The following is a 19,109-nucleotide window of genomic DNA, read 5'->3' on the forward strand; positions in this document are numbered from 1 at the left end:
TTTTTGTTGCTGCTGACGTTGCAGGAGTCATTTGGATCAGATGCAGACCAGGATAGACGAAATACCAGAAAAAAATGACTTACAATGTCTTGATGTCCAGTACTACAGAGGCACCAAAAAAACATTACACATAGATTAGACAAAAAACATGTTGAAATTTTTAAACTTTGATTGCTCTGGGTCTCAAGAGGATAGGATTGGTTTCATAGACTGAACAGACAGAAGATAAAGGAAATTTCCAAGATTGAATAATCCCAGAGATTTTCCTTTGAGTCACATTTGTTTCCTTTGGAATTGATTTGAAAAATGTCTGATAAAATGGTCCTAAAGAGGGACTCATCCTGTCAGAAAGGTAGAATATTTGTTGCAGAAACACACATGTAGAAAAACAAAAAAATCACGCTGCAGCAGAAGATTTAGCTTGTCATTTGCTGTGGAGTAGAGATTAATTTTGCAGGGACTTTATGTGAAAAAAGCTTGGCTGCAGGTTAAAAAGTACTGTATAAAGTAGGTAGAGGATCACACACTGAAGAAGGGGGTGTAGTTTAGCTTGAAGGGTTGATGGTTGAAGATTAAAGATGATTCAAAAAATTAAGAAGTAAAGAAAAAAGAGTAAAGCATGGATGAAAATTAAGGCGACATTAGGGTCAAAGCTGATATGATGGCAGGATGGAGCTCAGGAAACTGCAGTCTGTGCCTGGTATGAGGAGGGATGAGATGAGCGGGAGGTGATGAAGGGTGAGATGATGACAAGAGGGAGGGGAAGAAGCGATATGAGAAGCTAATGATGGGCACTAATGTCCACTCTCAACTGTTAAGAGCACACGTGGTTCGGTTTGGTTCCACTACCGAGCTGATGTGCTTCTGGGTTTGTTTGACCCGCTGCACCTCCGGGAGGTCCGGGATAGCTGTGCTTCGAGCCGGGGTGTCCTTGTATTTTATCTACACATCGGACGATTTCAGTTTTGTGCGAAGAAAAGTGGAAGGAACAGGAAAGATCAGATGAAACAGAAACAACTTTCAGAAGATAGAAACACAGCAAAGCACAAAAAAACACAGCACATCTGAAATTAAAACACACTTTTTTCCTGAGGAATGAAGAAGCAGGTTAAGTTGAACCTTGCAGGGTTCATTTGTGTTACATCTGCATGGTGGGTTTGATGTGATAAGCATAAAATTTCAGATATTTCAGCGGGTGGTGGAGGCTCAGGAGTTATTATGGCAGTCTATTTTGAGTGGAATGAAGAGTGAGGAAACAGGGCAGATGGAGATAGATGTAGAGGATCACTCTGCGGAGTACCGTGCTAATATAGAGCTGATTGCGTTTAACTCTCTCCATCTCTGGGGTCTCTGATACTGACGTGCCTTGTCCCACTTCTTTCTTGTATTGGTTCTTTGAACAAAGCAGCATAACAAGTCAAACATATGGGAAAAATAAACTAAAAAATATTACATTTATTTAGAAAGGGAGGAGAAGCTAGAAAGGGAGATCTAAATAAAATACAAAGGCTATTATTGTCATATTAAGGGGAATAACAGGTTAGTTTTGGGAACAGAGGAAAGGAAAAGAAGAAAAACATTTAAAATGTGAAAATTCAGGAATTTTTAGACCAGTTATGGGGAACACGCAAGAATTACAGATGTTTTTTTTTTGTTGATATTTGGTTTTAAAATGATGACATTTTCTGAAGCTGGTTAAAATAAAAGATTCATTAATTGTAGTTAAGATGGAGGAGGGAACCAGAACTTAAGGAGCTTAAAGGTAAAGTTTCTAGAAAGAGGGAGGTCAGGGGTTGATGTTGGTAATAGTTATCAGGGGATAAATTCAGGGTCACTGCAGTCTTTTTCCTCTACCAAGCTGATATTCTTCTGGGTTTCTCGGACCCGCTTCACCTCAGGAGGGTCTGGTATGGCTGTGCCTTGACCCACAGACTCCTTGTACTGAATCTGCCCATTAAGTCACACAGATAAACACACAGATACAGAGTGAGACAGGGACAAACAAAAGCACAAAATGTACTGTAGACACAGACATTTTCATCCATTCAAAACAGAAACAACATACTGTACACTTAGGAACAACTGATAAAAAAACCAACAACAATCACACAAATTATCAAATATTTCAGAGGTTTTGTCCACCATTGGAGTTCAGTGAGGCAGTGAGATATGAAGGCTCTAATCTAAACTGGATGCTGTCTCATTAGGTTTATTAAATTAGGATTTAGTTGTAATGGATTATCATTAGAGAGAAATCGATCTAGCCTACTCATTAGTCCATCTACAGTTCATCTTTACCTCTTCTTGTGGTTTAAAAAACAACAAGCATCAGGGCCATTTTGGGCTTAGTAAACTCAAGATTCATAAAAAAACAAAAAGTAAAAAATGAGTGTGGGGGGAAAAAAGTAAAAATTTGATTAAAAATGTCCATTACATGTTCACACAGGTCTGGTTACTGTCCATTATAGAGATTAGGAGTAAATATGGCAGGTAGACTAGTTGGAAAGGAGATGAAGGAGGTTAAAGGGTCACTCTGTGGAGTACCGTGCTAATATTCTGCTGGTTGCGTTTAACTCTTTCCATCTCCGGGGTCTCTGATACTGATGTGCCTTGTCCCACATCTGCTTTGTACTGATTCTTTGAATGACACAAAACAGTAAAATATGGTTGTAGCACACATTCAACTTTTGATTTAACATGACAAAGGGTCAAAATAAGAAAAAAAAAATCAAAATTCCAGGAAAACAAAAACAAGGGGAATTATTAGTCAGTGAAAATGGTCATTAAAAATTTCAGGAAGGAAAGGGAACAGAAACTAAAAATAAGGAAAGTCTTTGAAAAAATTGGGAAAATTCTGAGGGCATTTTGGAGATGTTTTTGAGGGGCTGAAAAGATTTACTGCAGGAAACTGGTAAAAAGGAATGATTGATGAATCCACATTAAGATGGAGGAGGAAAACCAAAACTTAAACCACTGTAAAGTTTTTTTAGAGGAAGAGAGTTAGCAAACAATTATCAGGGTATAAATTCAGGGTCACTGCAGTCTTTTTCCTCTACCAAGCTGATATTCTTCTGGGTTTCTCGGACCCGCTTCACCTCAGGAGGGTCTGGTATGGCTGTGCCTTGACCCACAGACTCCTTGTACTGATTCTGCCCATCACACAAGTCACACAGATAAACACACACTTTTGATTTAACATGACAAAGGGTCAAAATAAGAAAAAAAAAATCAAAATTCCAGGAAAACAAAAACAAGGGGAATTATTAGTCAGTGAAAATGGTCATTAAAAATTTCAGGAAGGAAAGGGAACAGAAACTAAAAATAAGGAAAGTCTTTGAAAAAATTGGGAAAATTCTGAGGGCATTTTGGAGATGTTTTTGAGGGGCTGAAAAGATTTACTGCAGGAAACTGGTAAAAAGGAATGATTGATGAATCCACATTAAGATGGAGGAGGAAAACCAAAACTTAAACCACTGTAAAGTTTTTTTAGAGGAAGAGAGTTAGCAAACAATTATCAGGGTATAAATTCAGGGTCACTGCAGTCTTTTTCCTCTACCAAGCTGATATTCTTCTGGGTTTCTCGGACCCGCTTCACCTCAGGAGGGTCTGGTATGGCTGTGCCTTGACCCACAGACTCCTTGTACTGATTCTGCCCATCACACAAGTCACACAGATAAACACACACTTTTGATTTAACATGACAAAGGGTCAAAATAAGAAAAAAAAAATCAAAATTCCAGGAAAACAAAAACAAGGGGAATTATTAGTCAGTGAAAATGGTCATTAAAAATATCAGGAAGGAAAGGGAACAGAAACTAAAAATAAGGAAAGTCTTTGAAAAAATTGGGAAAATTCTGAGGGCATTTTGGAGATGTTTTGAGGGGCTGAAAAGATTTACTGCAGGAAACTGGTAAAAAGGAATGATTGATGAATCCACATTAAGATGGAGGAGGAAAACCAAAACTTAAACCACTGTAAAGTTTTTTTAGAGGAAGAGAGTTAGCAAACAATTATCAGGGTATAAATTCAGGGTCACTGCAGTCTTTTTCCTCTACCAAGCTGATATTCTTCTGGGTTTCTCGGACCCGCTTCACCTCAGGAGGGTCTGGTATGGCTGTGCCTTGACCCACAGACTCCTTGTACTGATTCTGCCCATCACACAAGTCACACAGATAAACACACACTTTTGATTTAACATGACAAAGGGTCAAAATAAGAAAAAAAAAATCAAAATTCCAGGAAAACAAAAACAAGGGGAATTATTAGTCAGTGAAAATGGTCATTAAAAATATCAGGAAGGAAAGGGAACAGAAACTAAAAATAAGGAAAGTCTTTGAAAAAATTGGGAAAATTCTGAGGGCATTTTGGAGATGTTTTTGAGGGGCTGAAAAGATTTACTGTAGGAAACTGGTAAAAAGGAATGATTGATGAATCCACATTAAGATGGAGGAGGAAAACCAAAACTTAAACCACTGTAAAGTTTTTTTAGAGGAAGAGAGTTAGCGAACAATTATCAGGGTATAAATTCAGGGTCACTGCAGTCTTTTTCCTCTACCAAGCTGATATTCTTCTGGGTTTCTCGGACCCGCTTCACCTCAGGAGGGTCTGGTATGGCTGTGCCTTGACCCACAGACTCCTTGTACTGATTCTGCCCATCACACAAGTCACACAGATAAACACACAGATAAAGAGTGAGACAGGGACAAACAAAAGCACAAAATGTACTGGAGACAGACATGTGCATCCATTCACAAAGACAACATAAACGTGGTCAAAACAGAAAGCAACACACTGTCATTGCATGTGTTGATTATGTTCTCCATTAAAATGGAGGATTTTATTAGCTGGGTAATTATTTTAGAGTTTAAATTCAATTAATTATGAGGGAGAGAAAATCCTACAGAGCCCTCAAAGATAAAAAAAAAAATATAACCTGAGTTAGCTATTTTTAGACACAAATACAGTAATACCAAACTGGCTTAATACTAAACCAACAATGAGCAGGCTCATTGCTGTTTGCCTAAAACTGCAGTTCCTCAAATAACCACTTGAGGCTTGCTTAAAAAGAGATTCTACCTCATAGACTTGATAAAGCATGGAAGTAGTGTCATTGATATTACCCACTGGTGAGTCTGGAAGCCAAACAATGGCTGTTATTTTCCTGAGAGAACAGCTGTTTTTATCCATCTCAGCTGTCGAGTAGCAGCTCAAACTTAGGGCCAGCTTCCATTCAAGGTGTAGAATAAGTGGGAGGCCTCAGTTGCTGGTGAACGACACTGTTCTTACTGTTATTTTTACTTATCTGGTGAGGCAGGGAGGCGAGCCCTGGGCAGGCTTTCAACTCTAGTATCAAGCACCTGGCCCAGCATGGCTGGTAGGGAGTTTGACCCCCAATTATGATTAACCTGATTATCATAAAAAATGGCTAAGTTATACAATTATTAAACACCATTTAGTGTGTGCAGATAAAGAAATGAGCTATTCAGACAAACTGTATCATGAACAAGGATGTGAACATGTTTATTTCTCATTTAGAAAATGCCATTTTTGAATGGATGTTAATGGGATTTCTGAGTTTTTGTAGCTACCTTTAAGTGGACATTTGAGGAACTGCATATTTTTTGCACTTCTACATTGGTTCCAATTTCAAATCTTTTGAAAAAAAGTTACTATTTGCATAACTATAATTGGACAAAGAAGAATCTTTTTGGGCTCTGATTAACTCTATAATTAGTATATTAAATTTCAGAGGTAACCCTTAAAGTAAAGATAGGAATGTGACATGTCAGGAGTCATGTTATTGTAAGGAGGGATAATGGAGAGAAAACTGTCTGAAGAGGAGATGAAGGAGGGCAGGGTCACTCTGTGGAGTACCGTGCTAATGTTCTTCTGGTTGCGTTTTACTCTCTCCATCTCAGGAGTCTCTGGCAAAGCTGTTCCTCCTCCCAAATCCTCTTTGTACTGAATCTTTGCATGTAAGAGGAGTGAAAGCAGCACCAAGTGGTTAGCTTTCTTTTAACTAGTGAGTAGTGAGAAGAAGGTAATTCATAAAAAAATGTATGATTTATAAAACCAGAACAATTCATTGTTTATCTGTTTAGCACCTTTCCAGAAAAACTAGAAGAAAACAAAAACTCACACATAGAAACAAAGACATAAATCAACATTTAAATGCACATATTTTTCTGGACATCACAAAACAATAATAACAAGTTTAAAACAACACACAAGCTCTGCACTAGCAACTAAAAATGTTACTCTACAGAACGAGGATTAGTTGCATGAGTTAAAATGCTGCATATTTTAGTTCCAGTTTTAATCTATTTGATCCAAAGAAATAAGGGCTGCATGTCAGGATTTGTTATCGTTAAGAGGAGGAAGTTAAAAAAAAAATCCAAGTATTAAGAAAAACTTCAAAAAATAAATAAAATGTGTTATTTGAAACCATTATGAAAACATATTACGGAGTAGATACCAAGCTGAAATTCTTTGTATTCTCTTTAACACGAAGCATTTCAGGAGTGTCCTGTACAGTAGACACTTTGCCCTTTATGTTTTTAAGGTCAATCTGGTATTGAAGCTACAGAGAGAAAAACAAACAGTGTAGTTAAAATGTTTCAGAACATCAGAAAGCTAGTTATATATTTCATACTGAACAAAAACTGTACCTTATGTTCATTTTAGGATCACATTAAAAGTTTGTTTGCCAAGTCAGGACTACCATTGGGTCAAAAACTGACACCAAACACTTAAAATACAACAGTCTAGCTAAATTGCACAACACAAGGTGTTTAACCTACAGTGCAAGGAACAAAGTATTGCAGATAATACTTTATGCAAGCCATAAAAACATACACAGACAAAGCAGTCACAAGAGAAACTCTTACTTGAAGATGTAGCTCTACATCTTTAAACCTGCGACAGTCTAAAGACATGCGACCCCATTCAAACCCAGCTTAAAATTTATCTTTTAAATCTATAACTTACAGTGCTGAAGTTCTTCTGGTTCTCACGGACTCTCTGCATCTCTGGAGTGTCAAGCACTGGTACATAGTGAGACATGGTCTTCTCAGCCTCCTCTTTGTATTTTTTCTGTTCAACAAAAATGCAGCACATCAGGTATTTGAATTAATATTTGACACAAATAGATCAATAAAACAGCTTCTTCTCCATTGTACTGAGCAAAATTAGTTAGCCTACTTGGAATTTTTTTTCTTTTTTGTTTTACCTGGCTGACAATATTCTTCATCTGCTGAGCATGGATGATGTCTGGGGTGTCGATGACTGTAGTGTAGCTGGCCCTGTCCATCTCAGCAGTCTGCTTATACTTGGTCTAAGGAGCAGAAGACTGTCACTCAGCATGGATTTAACCAAAGCATAACTGCAATTTTTCTCATACCATAGGTTTATGTTAAAAACTGATAAGTTTCAGACCTGGCTGAGGATGTCAGTAGCATTCCTGGCCCTCATGAAGTCTGGAGTGTCTGTAGCCAAAGCCAACATTCCCTTGCCTTTGATCTCCTGCTCAAGCGCTTTCTTGTACTCTCTCTGTAAACATCACAGATGATAATGTGTCACACAAATGCTCTGTTTTTGCAAAATGATGAAAAGACGGAAGGATTATTATGAATTACAGAGTTTCTGTTCATTAATATCAGGGGTAGTTGGGGCTGCAAAACCTTTATGCCAAGGGAATGATAAATACAGATGGTTAAAAGACATTAGAAATTTTAAAAGAAATATGTTGTTGTTAAGGTCCTTCAAGTTTAAAAAAGAGAAAAGTTAGGGACCTTTGGTTACAGTTGTTATAGTCTACTATTTCAGTGGGTTTGACAAAAGAAAGAAAAGTTCACCAGCCTCAAAATAGTACACCTATCCAGGACTTCTAAATCAGGCTTGCAACCATTTTTGGAAGTTTTCAACCATTTTTCACAGTTTTTTCCTGCCCAGCTTGACCCCATTTTGCCTTGCTTAGCCCATTTTTTCCACTATCCCATTTTTGACTCTTGTAACCAAATTGTTGACAATTTTTGCCTCTTTGTAATCGTTTTAAACCATTCATTTCCTCCCATTTTTGCTTTTTGCCTTTTTTAGTTACTTCGTAACCACCTTTTTTCAGCCAATTTTTGCCACTTGTACGTCATTTTCAGCGTTTTTTTTTTTTTTTTTTTAATGCTTTTTTCGCAATCAATGACTTAATTTTCTCTTGAGGTTACTCAGTTCCTTCTGGTCTATTCTCTGGCACCCTGATGTTTGTGCACTTCATGCTTGGCTGAGGGCTGACATTACTTTCCAAAAGGTTTATTTCAATGTGCCCATCCATATTTTTAACCGTACCAATAAAAGGAAATTCCGCTTTATACAAAAAGGGTTTTCATTTTGAAAAAGGCTTTACTATACTACAGCATAAATAAATACTTATAAATAAATTCATTTTTTGTCACTTTGGTAAGAATAATAGTTATTAAGGTTAAATATAAAATACAGTTATCACAGAATAACTTTACAATAGACCATGAATTTCTTGACTTCCATGGGCCCCTCATTTGGATGGGCCCCAGACAGCTCTCCCCTTTATCCCCCTTTATGGGCGGCCTTGCCAACGCATGAAGCATTTGCCTGGTTTCTTCAGCATTAAAGGTGGGATTTACACACACTCTGTATAAATAGCTAATGTAACCTAAAAGTCGGTTAAACATGTCATTGTAGCATTGAATATTACATATTTTTACCCCCAAAAAATTAAAAAAGAAATCTAGTTGAAATAGTACATTGAAGCTGATTTTTAAGTATTTTTATACAATAAAAGAACACAATTATAAGAGAAAATTAATGGAAAATACCACAGGGAAGATAAAGTTATTATAAAACATCAAAAGAGGAGAGAGCTTGAAAATTAGTCATGTCATCAAGCAGGGTCAAGTCAAACATAGCTGCCACCCTTTTAGTGTGATCATAAAGCTTAGTAAAGGGGACAGGTTTCAGCGGATGATGCATCAGGAGCGGGGTTGTTGGAAGGCACTCAGTCGAGGTTGTGATGCTGTTTCCATCACCTCTCAGTCTGCCGTACCTCACACAGGATTTGAGTGGCATTCCTTGCTCTCAAAAGCTCCGGAGTTTCCTCCAGTACAGTGAGCCCTTTACCCTTCACCCCCTCTTCTAGATCCTTCCTGTACTCTCTCTACAGGACGGAAGAAGAACAGAGAGACTGCAGACAAGGAAGGGCAAACAGGCAGGCCAGGCCAAAGCAAAAAGGCTCACAATACAACGGGCAAGCAGTGTCTCTTGCCCTTTCAAGCTCAAAGTCACCAAGTATCCAGATAAATGTAAGCAATCAAAGATTCAGATTTTACAGCACCGATTAACCACAAACTATGCTTGTAAGTCACATTATCACTGTGACAGTGGAGACTTTGTGACTTTGGCTAGAATCCTGATAAAAGACAAGGAAAACGTCATTTTATCACAAAGAACATGGAACAAAAACGACATAAAATAGCAATTCAAGACATTTTTCCATAAAAACAATCATCATGAAATCTTCATTATACTAATGATAGTATGCATGCATGCATGCAGACTATAACATACAGCTGTGTCATTATAGCTAAAGATATCAGAGGACAGAGACATAAAACAAAGAAACACAACACTAACTACTAGTCATAATAAAGAGAAGGGAAATAGATGAATGTTGGATAATTAATAGTTTATGGCTCTGGAGTGTAGTAAATCATGCAAAGAAACTTTGATCTAACTACATATAGATTTGGAAGAAGTCAGGAATGAAGGAAAAATCCTTGGGATTAAAAAGGAGAAGGAGTAAAAAGAAGAGGGACTGTGGGTATGATGTAATCTTAGTATTAGAGCCCAACCAATACATCAATATTACTGATTTATCAGCTGATATAACACACACACGCATATATAAATATGATTATGTCCAGCAGAGGGTCAGCTAAATAAATATTTCACTAGATGCAAAAATAAATTACTAAATGCAAAAATATTTGATTAAATGCTAAAACATTTCACACACTGCATGAAATGTTTTATATTCCACAACAAATACTTCACCTCCTGCAAACTACTGTGCAGATTTTACTGCTATGATATTGTTAACACTACCTGAGGCAAACAATAATACTTTGATGGGTTCAAATGTAAAACATTGTCTTTTCTTTGGCTTAAAAAAATTGATTTAAAAAAATGCAATCTCCAGGGAACCTTTGCCTTATCAGCTTGGTGCAAGAATTCACAAATTAATGTCCATGCCCCATTAAAATCCCTGACTATATCAGCTGAATCAGTAATCTGCCATTTTTTCCAGCGTTAGGAAAAAAAAATCACTTATCGGTTAGGCTCTACTTAGTATGATTGTAAATCAGGGTGAGGTAAATAGGGGAGGTTGTCGAGTATAAACTATCCTTTACCTCACTGGCTATTTTGGTGGCGTGTCTGACATGTATCATGGCGGGGGTGACCTCCAAGCCTGAGAGGTTCTTGCCCCTCATGTTCTCCTCAAAGTCCTTCTTATAGTCTTTCTATTGGCCGTAAAGACAAGACAGGAGACAAACAGAGCACATGTAACAACATGCAAGCAGCGCTGATTCTTAATGCAGTTACCTCCTCCTGACTGGCACCAAAGTATAATGAAGTATACAACCAAGGTCCTTTCTTTGATTGTTTGTACGAGTGAGTGCATGTATTTAAGAAAAGTAGAGATCGTTTGGGGTGAAGAAGATATTCTAATGTTTCAAATTTAGAACTGTGATCTCGTATCAAAATGAAAACATAAACTGAAGATAATTTAACATGTAAAAAACTAAAATCAGGTTCTTTATAATATAGAAAATGCTTATTTTTCATAAGATTAATGTGCAAAATTATATTTATGTCCTTTAAATTCTATCATTTTATCCAGGCTCTGCAAAATGTTAAATCTCTTAGAAAAACAAACTTTACTTCTGCCACCTATGCAGCATGAAAGTAATATTAAGCTGTCTGAACTTTTAGTTTACACAGAATGACGGAGCAACAATCTTCAAGGTGCCATTAAAACAAGAACATTTTACAATGCCTTCTCAGAGTTTCTTCAGCATGCACTGCTTGTGCAGGACGAAAATGAAAAATTGTAAGGAAGTTAAATTTAGCATTAATTGAACTGTCAAAAATATTTGGGGATCAAACGAATCACTAGATATTGTGATTGATTACACTGGCATAAGAGGCACTGTAAAAGGTAATATTTAAACTTCTGATACATTCAGTAAGCAATAGCAGAGCATCCAACAAGCTGAAGCTTATCAATATAAGACAGAAGAAATACGGTTCAAGCTAGCATTCACTGAAGAGTCATCCAACTGAGACAGAAGCTAGAAAAGCGTTGGACGTTTTCATCAACGATGAGGAGACAGACACGGTGCTTACCTGGCTCTGCATGTGCTGGGCCTCCTTAGCAGTCACATACGTGGGAGTCTCAAAGTCCAGCATGGGCTTGCCTTTCTCTTTCTCATACTTCTCCTTGTATTTCACCTGGAACAAACCACAGTAAGGTAAGGTCAAATGTTTTCTATGCAAAGTTTAATAAGAAGCCATGGATGGAAAAGTTTACACTTAGTATATTTGTGTATTTTGCATGTGATTTGTGTTTTTCTGTTTCTGAATGTCTGTGTAGGCTCTCAACAATTTAGGACATGGAATCAAACCTCAAAATGCACTTCTATTCTTTGGCTTTTATGTCAGCACAACCAGAGTATTTCTTAAAAGGTAATTTTTCTTTAATTTGCTTTCTAGCATTTAAACATCCTGTTATTTTTTTGTTAAAATTCCCAGCAAGTGGGAATTTCAACCACCTCCGGTTAGCCCTTTGTATTAAACTTTTCATTTCCATATCCGTAGTGTATTTTAGATATCTGAGATTGAAAGCTGGGTATTTTATTAAACAGCACATTTAAAGTCAAATGCATCAACACATCAGTTTAACGCTCTGCATTGGAACCACTAAATCTCAACATCCCTTTGAAAACTGAATCAAAATCTAATGCACATTACTGGTAAATACTGGTTTCCATATAATTCAGTATGCAAACACCATCAAATAGAGGTATAAAGTTTAAGTTGCGTAAAATCCAATGTCCAACCCTCCATTATCTGTACTGATTGTCCTGTTCAGGTTCCAGGAGGCTGGAGTTGATCCCAGCTGTCATTGTGCGAGAGACTGGCAACATCCTGGACTGATAGCCAGTCATTTAAAGGGCTCACATAAAGAGACAACTAAGCATACTCACACCAATGGGCATCAGCCTAAAGACATATTTTTGGACTGTGGGAAGAAGCATGCAACGGAGAACCGGCAAGCTACACAAAGAAAGGTCCTGTCTGACAGGGATTTGAAAATGGAACCTTCTTGTGACTGCACCACTGTGCAGACCCTTAAAATAAATGTCAATTGATAAGTTCGCACTGCCTTTCCAATGACAATAAGGTTTAAAAAAGTAATGATTTTACAGCTGTAAGGTGAACACAGTCAACAAGCTATATCTTGCTTAGGTTTGCCTCACGCGAAACAATTTTTAAACCATGAGAGACCACAGACATAGAAAGTTTTTTTCATGCTATATTCCTCTGGAAGCATGTGCTTCATGGCCAGACCATGAAGCCACACACTTTCAGCCTGTAGCAACAATTTTACAGAGGAGATTGCACATATATGAGATCTCACAGACACTTGTGTGATCAAATGTGACTGCAGAAGAAAAGCAAACAAAAAATGGATGCTGTGGTCTGACCTACAAATGTAAAGGTTTGATATATATGCTTTGAGGTCAAGAGGCTCCATCGTGGTGAGGAGCAGCGAAATTATCCTTTTGACACCACACACTTGGGGCTTTTTTGGACTAACAATTGTTTACAATGAGCCTCTATCTGGGACATGCCCCTAAATCATCAGGGGCTTAAATTCATGTAGTATGTCACCAACTTAAACCTCCAAAGTGATTGTTTAATGACTGAATGAAAGCCACAAAATATCTTTACAATATTTATTCTATTATTTTATAGTAGAGAAATTATGTTGTGTTTTTGCAGGTCTAATATGACTCATTTGACTCATTTTTTTATCAGAGAGTGGTGAACAGCTAAAAACCACAGCAGTGTTTTTGTGTAGGACTTTTTCACCCCCCAGTGTTTTCACCACTTACGTTACTCTGAAGTTCAGATGCCTCCTTGAGATGAAGCTGTTCTGGTGTGTCAGGAATCATGTGGTAGTGACCCTGACTCTCCTTAAATTTCCTCTTGTAGCAGTACTATGGGGGAATTCCCAATCGTGACAGACAGCTCAGTACAGCATTTAAGAAAAAAAACGTATTTCTGGGGATTTTAATTCCCTTCTAGCACATGGTGTTAAGAAAAAAGTAGAGAAAACAATGACGTATATAAAATATTAACATTACAAATGTGGAAAAAAGCTCGTTGAAATGCCAAAAAAGATTAGATGCTGATGAAACAAAAAAGTGAAAAATGACTGTTAAAAAAGCTGATCTGGAATTAATGGAAAAGATGGGAGTTTTGTTGAGGGATTATTAATGAACGACTAATTTTTTAAGGGGATAAATCAAACCAAGAGGCAAAGAGAGGAGGTCAAAGATGGTGGAAGTATGGTAAGTCAAATGCTTAAGGATGATGGGTAAGAAGGGTAAGGGTCACTACCAGATGAGATCACAGAATAATGGATGTTTGGATGATGGAGTTTAGTGCATAAATCAATGTGATTGTTAATAATCTGAATTATGTCTGTTGTTACTGTGCTACGATGAAAATACATTACTTCAAATACATTTCAGAGATCTACAGATGGAGGGTTCAATGAAACAGAAGATTCCCAGGTAAAAATCTGAGAAGGTTGATGACATTAATGATTTCTTACGTCGCTGGCCAGTTTGCTGGTGCTCAAGCCGTGCTGCATAGACAAAGACTCGGCCATGTCGGTCACAGGCTTGTGGATCTTCTTCAGGTCTCCCTTGTACTTCACCTGCAGATAGTGTTGATGGACACACTTGTAAATAAAATTATCTTAAATGATAACAAAATACCGGCTCTATGCATTAGTGATCAATGTATTAGCTGTTCTTAATATTCTGAACTAGATAAAAAGGTATAGTGAGAACTTACCACACTAGCAAGTTCATTGGCATCCTTCAATGTCTTGTAAATCTTACTGGTCTTCAGGTCATATTGTGGTTTCTTTCCTTTCATCTCCTTGTCAAACTTCTCCTTGTACTTCACCTGTTTGGATGGTGAAAATGTGGAAGTTATCACACATGAAATCAAAACAATCTAGAACTGAAAGTCCCCATCACACTGGAACCCTTCAAAGAACAACACAATGCTTTTAAATGATGTATAAAAAGGGATGAGTTACTCAGACTTTAAAAAGATAGTTTGTGTTACTTCTATATACATGCTGTGTGCTATATACCTCACGTTATTAGCACTAAAGTTAACATCCCTTGTTATACAGGACACAGAACAGCAGTTGAACAATGAATCCTTTTGAGGTTTTTTTCATGCATCAATTTATTTTTCCTTTCAGCAATGACTGTGCTAAAAAGTCTTCAAGTAGGTGCCTTTGGTTTTAAGCACCCATAGATATTTAAAGTTCAGTGTTATTTAAAGGTGTGGGTAAGATTTTCTCTTCATAAAAATATGTTTACAAAATGTGATTGCCTGGGTCTGCCCATTTATAACTGCTTCACATCTATTTCTGCTATTAGACATGTTGACGTGTATCCAGCAGCTGCTCAGCTTTGACAGCTTTAATTACCCACATCAGTCTTTTCCATCTCATTATTATCTTAGTTGCTAACACAAAGATTAGAATTTTCAGTCTCCTGTAAAACATGGCTAATACTGCTATTTTTTCTGATACTGCTACCTCTATTGCTAACATTGTAGCCATTCATCCAAGGATATCATTTTAAGATAGATTTATGGCCATTAAAGCCATAAATTTATCTTAGGCACTGTTTTTCTTTCTGTCTGCTTCTCTCTCTTCCTCATCTTTTGCATCTACCTCTTTTTGTTTCCCTGCATCTCCCTCATATCTCTTCCTTCATCTTCATCTTCCCTCATATTTTTCTGCATCCCCATCTTCTCTCTTCTATGTCCCTAGTCTCTCTTTCTGCATATCCCTATTCTCTCCTTTTGCATCCCCCCTTCTATCTTCATGCATCCCCCTTTTCTCTCTTCTGTGTCTCCCTTTTCTCTCTTGTTGCATCAGCCTCTTCTCTTTCTTCTATGTCTTGTCTTGTCTATCTTCCTGTGTCCACCTCTTATCTCTTCCCATATTTCCCTCTTCTTTCCTCCAACATCTTGCTCTTGTCTCTGAATCTGCATCTCCCTCTTCTCTATTTCTGCATTTCCCTGTTTTCTCTTGTGTTTACTTCTCTCTTTTTCTGTCTTTCTGCATCTACCTCTTATCTCTTCCAGAATCCCCCATCTTGCTTCTCTCTATCTCTGCATCAACATCTTCTCTTTCTTCATCCCCCTCTTCTCTCCTGTGTCTATCCCTTCTCTCTTTCTGCATCTCCCTTTCCTCTCTGCCTGCCTCTCACTCTTCTCTCTGCTGTCTTTTTCTGCTTCCTCTTCTTCTTTTTTTACTTCCTCTTCCTTTTCTCTCTTTCTGCATCTGCATCTTTACAACTCCAGCACATCTTTGGCTGTTCAACATGAGTCTGGTTCTGCTTTAAGTTTCTGCCTGAAGTTTATCCTTGCCCCTGTAACTTTACCACGTTACTCAGTGCTTAGCTCATGTGGATTAATTTGATTCATGATTCATTGATCAAGACTGTAGGAGAACAAATAGGCTAGCCTGGAAAGTCCTAGAGATGCTGTTTTGACCTGTCTTTTTTGAATGTGTATCTGGTTTGTCCCTTGATTCAGACTGGACGGATTGTAGTACTTGGGATTAAAATGCATCTAAAATGAGTATCAACTGACATTTTTTTACCTCGTGACAGCTACCTTGGCTGTCTCTGAAAGCACATTCTTGTTTATGCTATAATATTTTGTAACTGTGCTGATCAGTCCTTGCAAGATGCATTTTAGTGCCATGACACAACAGAGCCTCCATGTGAAAGAGCATTATGTGATTCTTGAACACAAGCATGGACCTCATATATAATCAAATATATATGGAAGAGGTATGGGAGTATGGTTTTTTGTCATGTTTCAGATAAAGTCTGACCTGTTTTGTAAAACAAAATATTACTTGGCTTTTGAGAATAGTTGAGAAAAATCATTATTTCTCAAAAAACATGTAAATCCAGCAGCAGTGATATAATCCATTGTAATCATGTCCCAAAAGCAAATAAACTTGGCACAGCTGTTGACTGGATTTACATGTGATTTAAAGAAGCATTCAAGGGCAAGCTTTTTCAATATTAAACCGTTTTTACACCTGAAGATAAACAGACATACTGACATAGAAAAACTTTGAAATTATATACAAAATAAATAAAGCAAACAGAATTAATTATTTATCAGTATTTACACCAGTGCTATAATGCAGTTCTAGCCTGCAATGAGCAAAAGCTTGTAAAGCAAGCCATAGAGCAGAGGGTGCACATGATGCTTAATGAGTTTACAAGCAAAATCAAAATTCGACAATCTCAATCTTAACTTTTTTTTTTTTCATAAACGTTCCAAAAGGTTTGATTTAAAAAGACACTCCGTAAAATCGGATCTAAACAGTAGAAGGATTGACAAATTAGACAGACATGTAGTTGCAGCCCGTCAGTTTCAGGGCATGAACCTCCTTACATCACTAGTCAGGGCACTCATTTTCTTAATGTGGCGCATCATCGGGGTATCATAGGAAGCTGCTCCATGGAGGGAGGGCTTGGCCTCCACCTACAAAGCGCAGTGAGATGGATGAATGAGAACACATAGACTTGGACATGATGAGGAGAAGAAAGGAAAGAGGTGGGGAGTAAAGAGAGTGAAGTGGAGAATGACAGGCTGAGAGGAAAGGTTGAAGGATGGGACAGTGACATGCACAATGATATGAGCAGTTGGACGTGTATATATTTTTTCAGAGGCGTCATAATGATAGATTAATGCATGGATTATAATGCGGGATGGCAGAGAAAGCGCTATTGAAGAGCTGCTAATTGGATCGTTATGCCTACAGGAGTGCTGCTAAGCATCTACTTCAGCAATACCAGTCTGCAAATATTAGCTCAATGAAGTTAATCTGATGGTAATGTCCTGGTGTTGGCTTTCTCTTTGTCTTTCAAGCCATCTTGTATGAAAACAAATATGGAAAAAAAACAGTTCCCAAAGATGGTGATAGCATATCTGGTCCAGATTTAGCCTGTTGTACCTGACTGGTTAGCTTGGACACTTCGGTGGCCAGAGTGATGTCTGGACGGTGCACCAAGGAACCTCCACGGGCAGCCTCTTCACGAGCTTTTTCACGGTAGCCGACCTGTATGGACAAGAAAAAAAGAAGAATCAGTGAAACCTGTACACAGAGGGAGAGACTGTAGCTCTTGAGCTTTAATATAACACACAAATAGAGAGGATCGATTTCTCAGTGCAATTTAAAATTGATTAAAACGCTGAGTATGTAAATATCAGGCATTTGCACAACATGATATGGTAAGTTGTTTCCTACTGTCCACAGGTTTTAGGCTAAGGAATGACTTGTACTCATGGATTTGTTCATTACCGCACTGATCAGCTTGGCGGCCTGGGTAGCCTTCTTTATGTCAGGACGGTCAATGACAGTCGTGTAGCTCAGGTTGGCTCTGGCATCCTTCTTGTAGGAGACCTGCAGACAGATTGTTGTAAGCAGCGATGAGTAGCAAACTTGTATTGAAAGATAAATAATAGCACTTCTGTGAAGATGACTCACGTTGCTCGCGTTCTTGGCCACATCCATGGCGTGCTGAACATCAGGTGGAGCAGTCATCACATTATAGATTGACTTGCCTCTCTCCTTCTCATACTTGCTCTTGTACACTTTCTGCAAAGAGAGACAAGAACATGAGTTTGAGGTGGCACCAAAATAATTAAGTATTGTAAGAAGATAGAGAGGTTTCTTAAAAAATAAATGTTATGTAGTATTACCCCGCTGACAAGCTTGTTGACTTGTCTGCTGTGGGCGGTGTCACGGGTCTCACTCAGGGTGGTGAATGAGCCGGACTGCATTTCCTTCTTGCTGGCCTCCTTGTATTTGCTCTGAGGATGAAAATTAAGAACTGTTAACACATTCAAATCAATAAAAAAAACATATTGAGTGTAGTACTTCAGTGTGTACTTACATGTTGCACATTTAAAAGTATACAGAAATAGTTTACTTTAGACGAATGAATGAACTTACCTCTGATGCCAGAACGCGCACAGCCTTAGCATGAAGGATTTGAGGAGTGTCTAGGACAGGCATATAGTGGCCCTTTGCCTTCTCATACTTCTCTTTGTACTTCACCTGGAGGGCAGGGACAATTAACAAAATTTTAAACAGTCAGTCAAACTTAATTGATCATTTAGAGATAATAAAGAGGCAACCCTAATAAATAATGAAAGCCTGTCAGTTACAAAAGCATCGAAATATGAAAAAGCATTGTGAGAATCCGAAGACAGACTGATAATATTCTATCAGGATCACAAGTGAATGTCTTCTTACATAAAAAGATATTCAATAAGCACCCTTGGTTCAAGATACAATAAAAATGTCCTCTTACAGTCAATTAAGTTCAGTGTTTTAAAAAGAAATATAAACTAAACAATGAATGCTGTATAGTCATGAAAGGATATTTCAATGGACTCTGTCTCCCAGGCAAATCCAATTTAAATGTCAAAAAGTGCAAGGACAAGCATTTTAACAGGTCTTGACTCTAAAGAAGATGCAGTGAGTGTTGTAGTAGTTAAACTACTGTTAAATGCTGAATGTCCAGGACATTTGTTTTCTTTCTTTCTTTTTTTTTTTTTAAAGATATATTTTTGGGGCTTTTAATGTCTTTATTATAGAGATGAGGACATAGATAGAGTCAGAAACAGGGAGATATGTGGGAAAGGAGCCACGGGCCAGACTTGAACCAGAGCTG

At 37.7% G+C, this 19,109-nt stretch overlaps 1 protein-coding gene across 10 annotated transcripts in view; it reads right to left on the bottom strand.

The window, feature by feature from the left end:
• neb (nebulin) overlaps positions 1–19,109 on the bottom strand; it is a 98,051-nt gene that overhangs the window by 5,506 nt on the left and 73,436 nt on the right. For 4 of the 10 annotated variants that reach the window (XM_041806447.1, XM_041806449.1, XM_041806457.1 and 1 more), the window contains 15 exons: positions 18,386–18,490; positions 18,133–18,243; positions 17,918–18,028; positions 17,732–17,833; positions 17,384–17,488; positions 16,822–16,911; positions 14,173–14,286; positions 13,928–14,032; positions 11,431–11,535; positions 9,071–9,181; positions 7,435–7,548; positions 7,229–7,333; positions 6,988–7,092; positions 6,476–6,580; positions 850–942 (listed from right to left, as the gene is read on the bottom strand). In XM_041806447.1, coding sequence (XP_041662381.1) covers positions 850–942; positions 6,476–6,580; positions 6,988–7,092; positions 7,229–7,333; positions 7,435–7,548; positions 9,071–9,181; positions 11,431–11,535; positions 13,928–14,032; positions 14,173–14,286; positions 16,822–16,911; positions 17,384–17,488; positions 17,732–17,833; positions 17,918–18,028; positions 18,133–18,243; positions 18,386–18,490 — 1,581 coding nt within the window. The remainder of the gene's footprint in view (positions 1–849; positions 943–6,475; positions 6,581–6,987; positions 7,093–7,228; positions 7,334–7,434; positions 7,549–9,070; positions 9,182–11,430; positions 11,536–13,927; positions 14,033–14,172; positions 14,287–16,821; positions 16,912–17,383; positions 17,489–17,731; positions 17,834–17,917; positions 18,029–18,132; positions 18,244–18,385; positions 18,491–19,109) is intronic. The other 6 variants (XM_041806450.1, XM_041806451.1, XM_041806456.1 and 3 more) reach the window with 4 other exon arrangements.

This window comes from Cheilinus undulatus, linkage group 15 (assembly GCF_018320785.1).
Source record: "Cheilinus undulatus linkage group 15, ASM1832078v1, whole genome shotgun sequence".
NCBI lineage: Eukaryota > Metazoa > Chordata > Actinopteri > Labriformes > Labridae > Cheilinus > Cheilinus undulatus.